Source organism: Gavialis gangeticus, unplaced genomic scaffold (genome assembly GCF_001723915.1).
Source record: "Gavialis gangeticus isolate Ggan-Ray unplaced genomic scaffold, GavGan_comp1, whole genome shotgun sequence".
NCBI classification, from domain to species: Eukaryota; Metazoa; Chordata; order Crocodylia; family Gavialidae; genus Gavialis; species Gavialis gangeticus.
Genome location: NW_017729011.1, coordinates 7,712,558 through 7,722,048, shown reverse-complemented (window position 1 = coordinate 7,722,048; position 9,491 = coordinate 7,712,558). Strand labels below are relative to the sequence as shown.

General features: G+C 43.0%; 1 protein-coding gene across 4 annotated transcripts in view; it reads right to left on the bottom strand.

Annotated features, from left to right (window-relative positions):
- Nucleotides 1-9,491, bottom strand: part of CACNA1B (calcium voltage-gated channel subunit alpha1 B) — a 644,201-nt gene that overhangs the window by 212,851 nt on the left and 421,859 nt on the right. For all 4 annotated transcript variants that reach the window (XM_019510484.1, XM_019510481.1, XM_019510482.1 and 1 more), the window contains one exon: nt 7,070-7,279. In XM_019510484.1, coding sequence (XP_019366029.1) covers nt 7,070-7,279 — 210 coding nt within the window. The remainder of the gene's footprint in view (nt 1-7,069; nt 7,280-9,491) is intronic.

The window sequence follows — 9,491 nt, the reverse complement described above, 5'->3', positions numbered from 1 at the left end:
TTAACCAAACTGTCTCAGAGCAGAGTTTCTGGGGAGAAACAGAGGTTGCCTTCTGCCACAGGGGGTACAGTGGACAGAAAGCTGAATATGAGCCAACAGTGTGCCCTTGTTGCAAAGAAAGATAATGGGATACTGGGGTGCATCAGTAAGAGTGTGATTATTCCCCTCTATTCAGCAGTGGTGAGGCCACATCTGGAGTATTGTCTTCAGTTTTGGGCCTCCCACTATAGAAAGGATGTGGACAAATTCACGACAGTCCTGTGGAGGGCAATAAAAATGGTGAGGGGGCTGAGGGACATGACTTATAAGGAAAGACTGAGGGAACTGAGCTTATTTAATCTAGAGAAGAGAAGACTGAGGGTGGATTTAATAGCAGCTTTCAACTACCTGAAGGAGCGTTCGAAAGAGGATGGAACTCAGCTGTTCTCAGTGATGGCAGATGACAGAACAAGGTTGCAGCAAGAGAAGTTTAGGTTGGATATTAGGAAGAATTTTCTTACAAGCAGGGTAGTAAAACACTGGAACAGGTTACCCAGAGAGGTGGTGAACTCTCCATCCTTGGAGGTTCTTAAGACCCAGCTAAACTAAGCCTTGGGTGGGATGATCTATTTGGGGTGGTCCTGCTTTGAGTAGGGGTTTGGACTGATGACCTCCTGAAACCCTTTCCAACCCTAATTTTCTATGATTCTATGATTTGTAAGTTTCCAGGTCATTATGATTATTTCTTCATCTAATCTCCTACATAAGCAGGCCATAGAACCTCCACTAATATTTTCTGCATCAAACATATATCTTCTGTTAGCTATTGCTTATCTTTTAAAAAGGCAATGGCAAATCTACGACTTGCATAGGTAAGTTGTTGCAGGGGTTAATTACTGTTAAGAACATGAACCTCATGTTTAGACTGAGTTTTTCTACTGGTAGTTTCTAGCCACCATATCTCATTTATGCCACCACATCTCATTTCAATGTTAAAGAGCTGTCTTCTAGTAGAAACCTCTTTCTCTTGAGAATGCCAGCAACAATAGTAACCAACAGGTGATGGTGAATAGGGCTGTGCAAAACGGCATCATTTCATTTAGATTTCCATTTCAACATTTTGATGGGACAGTGTTTTGTTTCGAGTTTCATTTAATGTTGAAGTGCTGTTCCATTTCATTTTGTCAAAAATGTTTCGCTGTTTCAACACTGTTTCGACATTTCGCCCATGGGCTATAATGGGGAAGCATGAAACTGCCTATAACTTTTGTCATTTCTTGGCAGATTTGGATGAAAACATCAGGAATGGTAGCCCCTTCTGAAGGCATGAAGCCTGCCAGGTTTCAAGGAGATAGGTCCAGGGGTTTCTGGGAAAGGGCACCTCAAAGTTTTGAAAGGAAAACTCATGTCACTTGTAAGTGCGAAGGCACATGGAGGTAAAAATTACAGGGGTAGTAGCCCCTGCTGAAGCCACGAAGCCTGCCAGCTTTCAAGGAGATAGGTCCAGGGGTTTCTGGGAAAGGGCACCTCAAAGTTTTGAAAGCAAAACTCATGTCACTTGTAAGTGCGAAGGCACATGGAGGTAAAAATTACAGGGGTAGTAGCCCCTGCTGAAGCCACGAAGCCTGCCAGCTTTCAAGGAGATAGGTTCAGGGGGTTCTGGGAAACTGCACCTCAAACTGTACAGTGCAAAACTCATGACGTGTGACTGTGTGTGTTAAGAAGCAACTGTTTCTCCGTCCCTCCCCCACAGCACTGGGATTGGAAGGGACCTCAGGGAAAGATCACAGTCACTGGCCAGCTTCACAGTCAATATAAGAGCAATCCTTCCCCCCTCTTCCCATTCCCTCTCCTTAGTTTCTCTTTAGCTGCAAGCAAGCCCAGCTTCAACATTCAAAACATTTCGAGTTTTTCAAAACGTTTTGACTGCCCTCATTTCATTTCAAGGCTGTTTCAAAGCCTTTAGTTTTGTTTCAATTTTGCTGTTTCAAGCTCAAAACGAGCCAAAACAGCGTTGAAACAAAACATCCGGCAAAATTTCGCACAGCCCTAATGGTGAATGGTTGTATAAAGAACACTTATGACCAGGGGCTAATTTAATTAATGTGACTGAACAAAGGTTTTTATTTTGAAGAACAGAGCTTGGTCTATACAATGGGACCCTGATACTCATAGAACAGGTGGAACTGGTGTTCCTCCTCTACTGAGAAAGAAAACAGAATAACTAGTGAAGCACTGATTCTTATTGGTATATGGTTCTATGGCTCTATATCTATGGTATACGGTTCTGTGGCTCTTTACTGAAGAACTTTCCCCAAGAATTCACCTAAACAGATCAGGGTACAGCACAGATACTACAGTGAAAATAAGCATATGTTCTGATTCATTTCCTAGAGTGCCTACAGTTTCTTCAACAAAGGAGCTGAGACAATAGGAAATACGCAGAGAAAAGTAAATCAGAACATTTCAATAAAGAGAAAATTAAAAGAAAAGGACAAACAAATCAATGCAAACCCACAGATTCATACCAGCCGTTCTCCAAGGAAAATTCATTTGTAACTTAATTAAATGCTTCCCAGAGAGACAGGCATAATTAAAATACAGGGTGCCTGGGTTGAGTTTCAAGGAGCAGCAGACCCTCCTTGACTCCACTCCACCCCATCACTCCTGCCTGCTGCAGTTCACAAGGCTGCATTCTAGTTCAATTATAGGTACTTTCCATGAAACAATATAATTAGAAGCAGTTGAATTTCTCTTGTTCTCCATCAGACCAGCAAAGTGTTCCTTCTCTGGAGCAATTTGTAATCATGTTTAAAGTCTTTCAATCTTGTGCCTAAAGATGTTATTACTTGTTTCAATGATATTCTTAAAATACTTTGCTTTTGTAAAATTTATAAGCATTGTACTTATAAGGCTTCAAGAAGGACTCCTACATATAGGGTGTGTTCCCAAATCCATTAGAGGTGAGGATAATCAAAGACTTCAGCGTCAAGACAGGCCAGAATAGAAACGATAAATTTGATAATCCTTAACATTTGGGAAAATGTGTTTCTACATTTCTGGATGCTTTCACAAACTCCTCAGTCTAGAAACTTTTAAAACAATTTTCTTCATGCGATTTCTACTGCTTTAAAATTAGAGAGATGCTAGAAATCACATCCCACCACAAATGACCTCTCTCAGTCAAGATGGTGGCTATTTCCCTCCTGTTCTTTACCAAAAGCAAGAGGTTCAAAAGCAAATGAAAAGTATTAACAAAAAAAGGTTAAGCACTATGGCTAAGTATAGACAGTCAAAAAGCCCAAGGCTGAATTGATTCAGTTTTTGCAGGCTAGTCTAAGCTGCAAAGATTGAACCAATAAGCAAATGAGCAGACAATCACTTTTGATTGAGGAAATGCAGCCAAATGCTTGCAGTAGCTCAAGCCAGAAGCTGGGGGGCACTAGAGCAAGCCTGCCAGCCACTGTCAAAGGGAAGGGAACAGAGAAGCTCTCCAAGACTTCCCTCCCCTCCCTGCTGGAGTGGAGGGGGCATGGCCAGGCCCCAGCCCATGCTCTGCCTGGGCAGGGGATGCTGCCAGGCTGAGGAGCGGGTGGGTGTGGGGAAAGGTAGCGGCATTGAATTGATAAAAGCTTGAACAAAAATAGTTCTTTCTCTGAAGTAGTATAAATTGAAGAACTATAAACACAGCATAGCTGTATGTTTACTTCCTCTTTCGGCTGCCCCCAAGATCTCTGGGACTTGCCATCCAGAATCACAACAGTAGGACTCTGCCAGGTTGCTCGTCACTTCCTCTTCCTGCTTCCAAGTGTCTCTTGGATTTGTAATCCACAGTTGCAACCAACAATTAGTAAGCAGGGCTAGGTAGCTCTGTACTTGGGGGATGGGGAATTTAACCTCTTCCCTGGCCCCAGACCCCAGCCAGGGTTTGCCTGGGGGGAGGCAGTGAGCCAGCCCTCACTGCTCAAGCTAGGGAGCAGAGGGGCGGGATCAACCCTGCTTTCTGGAGAAGATGGCTCAGCCCTGAGCAGCCCCGTGCTGAAAAGCATACAGGGATGTTGGGGAACCGTGATTTAACTGTGAAGGGGTCTAGGACAGAAGTTTCATAAATCGGTTTGACCCAAATCAGTTAAATCTGATACTACGTTCAACCAGGTTTATCTTAAACCAGTTTGTTCAACCATGTTTATCTTAAACCAGTTTCAACCATTTTGAAACTGTTTTATGTGCACTGAACTTCCGTTCTGTTACAGATTTAAACCTGTTCTGTTCACTTAAACCAGTTTATGTGCAACTTCTGTCCCTAGCCTACTTGACCTATCAGACCTGAATTTAGTTGGCATTCTATCTAAATCTTTGGGTTCATCAAACCAAACCACTGGTATTTCCAGCGCATGGCACAAGGCTCAATTCAAAAGAAACTACATTTTCATTTGAATGGACAGAGATATTTTCTCCATGTTCAACATTTCCATTTTCTTATGATAACCAACTGATATAGCTTATGCTAAGAATACTAGGAACACAAAGTACATGCTTAGATATGAACTTCCACAAAGTGAGTGGGTCTTGGATTGGGGGTTGAGTGTTCTAATTAATAAGAATATTCCCTGCACCATCCACTTCAATTCCTAAATGAGAAGGATTTTAGCTCACAGACTTTTTAAACATTCTCTTAGAAATGTTACTGCATTAGTGAATTCCAAGAAAGCAAGTTAGGAAATTTAAAGTTTTAGTGATGAAAGACTTAAAATACTTTTCTAGAAACTTAGCCCCAATTCAAGAAATCCTAATGCTTAGATTTCTAATTACTTTGCCATTCTAGCTCATTATTTCCACTGTTTAACTCAGGAAATGAATAGGCAGGGCTAATTTTCCTGTGTGGTCTGTCTCTATTTCCACTCTAAGTCCTTCAAGAGAAGTAGAGTTGAAAACATTTTTCACCTTTTCTCACATCCCTCATTATAGCTTTAGTTACCTGACATTATTAAATATTTTAGTAAATGTTAATAGAGACGTTTCTTGAAGTCACAGTGGGTGCATCTACACAAGACACTACATCGCTATAGTCACGAGTTACAGCAATGTACCTCATCACTACAGCAACGTAGCATCAGCGGGCACGAACTGTGACACCAAAGCTACTGTGCAGTAGCAATGAGCTGTAGCAGTAGCAACTGTGGGTTGGAAATGACCCATGCACCACCAGGGCTGTGCAGTAACAGCAATTACTGCACAGTCATTTAGTACTTGCTAAAGCTAAAGCAAGTACTAAAGAACAACTGTGCAGTCGAGCACACATGTACATGTGCCCAGTAATTAGTGGCCTCTGCTTCCAGGTCAATTAAAAGGAAAGACATTAGAAGTTAAGCTTTTTACCTTATTTCAAGGGAGTAAGGCTTTGTTCTTAAGTTATGGTGCTTTAAATTAAATATTTTGTTTAATTCTTATTTTACTTTTCCATCTCATTTATTTTTGTCTGGTGTTGGAAAAATTGCCCCCAGATCCTAAATCCAGCAGCCACTGGTGAACTTTGCATACTGGTCCAGAGGCTTGAGATGTAAGAAAGTAAGCATCCTGGCCCAAGCCTGCAAAGCTTTTAAGCACATGTTTAATCTTAGGCACCGAAGTCATTGGGGATGTTGTCATGGACTTTCATGGTCCTAAAAATGACAATAGATTTTCTGACATACAAAACGCTCCAGTTCAAACTGTAATACATTGAAGGAGAGGAGTTCCTGTCATACTACGCTGCTTGACATACACGGCCACTTTCTGAAGTGCCTGCATGGAGGTCTGCCTCCATTAACAACCTGACCCCAGGTCTCAGAGCCGATGCCTTCTGTTTACTGCAACCCCAATGAAGACTAGGATCCTGCTCCCAATATAAGTTTTGCAGTTGACCTCCCCAGGGATAGGGATCCAGGAGGAATTATAAAAAGTGCATCATGCAGTTTTCACTGCCTGCCACACTTCGGGTTCATTTATACAACTTCTCTCTTAAGAGAAATCCTAAGATGGGGAGTGATCTTGGAAGTCATGACACAGAACAGTGCATAAGGGAGCTCAATTACAGGAGATGGATAATGTGTGAACCTCAATTATGATAAGTGTGAAGCGATGCACATAGGGAAAAATAACCTCAAATACACATATGAGGTGATTCTATATTAACTTTTACCACACAAAAAAGAGATCTTGGTGTTGCTGTGCACATTTGCTAACGACGTCAAGTCAGTGTTCAGCAGCAGAGAAATAAAGCATCAGGGTGTAAACAAAACACCAAGTATCACATGCCTCTTTATAAATACGCGGTTGGTGCAAACTCCCATTTTTCAGAAGGTTTTGGGTCAAGCTTTGCTGCCTTCAGATAAACAAAGCTATAGTAAATATTATATATAATAGCATATTATATTACTATTATATGAATCCTTCTTGAGCTCTCCTGATTTATTAAGATAACTGCTCTCATGGAAGGACACTTTCGTGAAAGCATGTAGTTATGAGGGTTTTATATAAATTAGTACAACTGTATTGAGTCAGTGTTAAATGTTGGTGGCTGGACAAATATTTCTGGTGCATGTGGACTTCAGTGTCTGTCTTATGTTTATCATAAAAATGGTTTAGTGACCAGAACACGGAGAATCCCAAAGGCAAATTATCAACTCTAGTGTGACATTTGCATCCAGGAGGTTCTCTGGACAGCTGCTAAGGAAAACTGCTGGAGAAAATCATTAAGTTACATTTACCCAAGGTAATTCTCATTCCCCCACCCTCATACAAACCCCCCAAAATGTTCATCAAGTTTGTGGGTGTTCAGACCTGAAGTCTAGGGTTGAGCCTAGATTAAATGTCAACATTATCAACAATGCGATAAAGCCCTCTGGACTACTTTTTATTGGACGTGACCCTTTTTCTAATAGTGCTTCGGAGGGGCAGTTAGGAATATATTCATGCAACTTTCTGGATGAAATACAGGAAGTTGCAAAAAGACCTCAAGTTTGCAGATGGTAAAAATATGAACTGAGTGCTCAGAGCAATCAGGAAAGCAAGGGTTAGATGGAATAAGGTTACAATGCCCAACACTTACACAAAGCAGTGGTGAGTTTCTCTGGCTGGGCATAATGCACCATGGCAACGCACAGGGTGTTCAGAGTAACGACACAGAGGACGATCCAATAGAAGCTTTGTGCTTTCACCATGCGCCGGATAAAGAACCGGAACATCTTCTCTTTCCTCCGGAAATATGAGGAACTTTCATTCTTCCCACTCTTCAGACTGGCACGAGCAAATGGAGACCCTGCACATCAGAGAATAGAGGGGAGAGTCATCACACTAAACCCATGAAGAAAAGAGGGGTGAGGACACCTGAAATCATTCACAACGAAGAACCTCTCCAATCTCCGTAAATACAGTGGACGGAACTTGGCTCAAGGATTGGATTCTTAAGTCACTTCAGGACTCATCCATGAGCCGTGGTAGAGATCATCCTCAAATCGAGGGAGTGCTGATGACAAAGAATACAACTAAGCATGCGTCTGATTGCATTTACATAGACCAAGAAACCCACTTGTCCCAGCCTTCCTAAAAGATTAAATCTCTTTCATAAAAAAGCACCTAACAGGGATGTCCTGCACCTAAACCTGTTAAGGAACTTTGGAAGTCCCAGCCTACACTCTTAAATCCTCCCTCACTGGTTGAGCTAAAAGTATGGGCAGGTCTACTGCGCTGTCCATTCACTAGCTAGCCTGCATACCATGGGTAGCATCACGTAGAGCTGGTTCTGTGGCACAGAGAAAGAGGAACAGGTCAAGTCCCAGCATTGTGTGGTGACCTTCCTTGGGAAACTCAGTTCTGGCTGCCAGAAACCCTGGGACAGAAAATGGGCAAGATTTTTTCTCTGTTCCCCATCACTACCCTGGACTGCTATGCTGAGCATTTACTGCTCCTTTACAGAAGGAAGTGTGTCACTTCATCTAGTGCTTCCTACCCACAGCAGCAGCATCCTGCACAAGGGAAGAGCCCTGGACTCTCTTTTTAGCTTGGTAGGCTGAATACCTTTGAAGTTGTGGATTGGTGGACAATATAGAAGCAAATCCCCTCTCCTAATGCTTTGAGGCTGATACATGAGACGTGAAGGCTGCTGGAGCATGCTAATTAGTATGCTCCAGCAGACACAATTAATCGAGCACTGTAATTACAGCATGTCAGAGCAGCCTCCCCACACATCTACAGGCACTCTTTGTTTTAAAATGGTTCATGGCAGGGATGTCAAACATACAGCCTGCAGGCTGGATCCAGTCTGCAAGCCCTGACTCTGGTTTCTACTGGGGACCTTCCTGCAGCAGCAGCCAAGAGCCCTGGCAAGAGCTGCAGTGCTGGTGCCCAGCAGCACTGTGAAAAGAAGCTTGGCACCATGGCTTGTTCCTGCAAGTCCACGGGATACTGTGCTTCTTCCTGCCTGGTCCCAGACCAGCTGAAGCAAGTGCCACGTGTGCAGGATCTGGCATGGGGTGGCAGTCCCTGGGCCCAATCCAGCCCACATGGCCAGCCCCCACTCCATTCATCCACCTCACGGACCAGTTCCATAAGAGTTATCTGGTCCATGAGGCCAAATGAGTGTGACACCCCTGGTTTAAGGCCACATTCTAAATTGGCTGCCACCGTGGTCTATTGTGGTCTGTTTCGCCCCAACTTTTGGGGTCATCCTGGAACCGTTTGAGATGGATTTCAAGATAACTTCATACTATCTGTACTGAATATTTTAGGAAAAGGCACTTTGGTTTAGCTGACCATAAAGTATGCCCTCACTTATTACTAAGTTGGCTATACAAACAAGATGCCCAGACCATCAGAGATAAGCTTTTATGAACAGGCTCTGTGCCAAACACCTGGCAATGGTTAAGGATCTTAGTGGTGGGAATCTTGTCTTGCCATTTGATCATGCAAAGACAGCACATATTGAACAGACTGCATTTTCGGCTGTAGCAACACGGTGTTGTCCCTGTCTCACTACCACGCTGGAGTGTTATGTGTGGGATTGCTCAATAGACAGTAAGCTTCATGCTGAGGCCCACACTCCAATCACTCCACCGGTAGTGCCACAGCATTTCAAATGCAGAGGTGGCCTTGTAGATTCAGTAATCTCACCAAAAGCTGTGGTGAACTGTTATTATCACTGATTTCATAAAACTCCCTTTAGTAATGAGGAATCACAGCGTTTCATATATTTCATAGATTTTAGGGTCGGAAGGGACCTCAGTAGATCATCGAGTCAGACCCCCTGTCCTGGGCAGGAAAGAGCGCTGGGGTCAGATGACCCTAGCTAGGTGCTTGTCTAGTCTCCTCTTAAAGACCGGCAATGTAAAGGAGAGCACAACCTCCCTTAAAAGCCCATTCCAGATTTTGGCAACCCTCACTGTAAATAAATTTTTCCTAACACGTAATCTAAATTTGCTCTCTGTCAGTTTATGGCCGTTATTCTTAGTAACTCCAAGGGGCGCCCTGGTAAA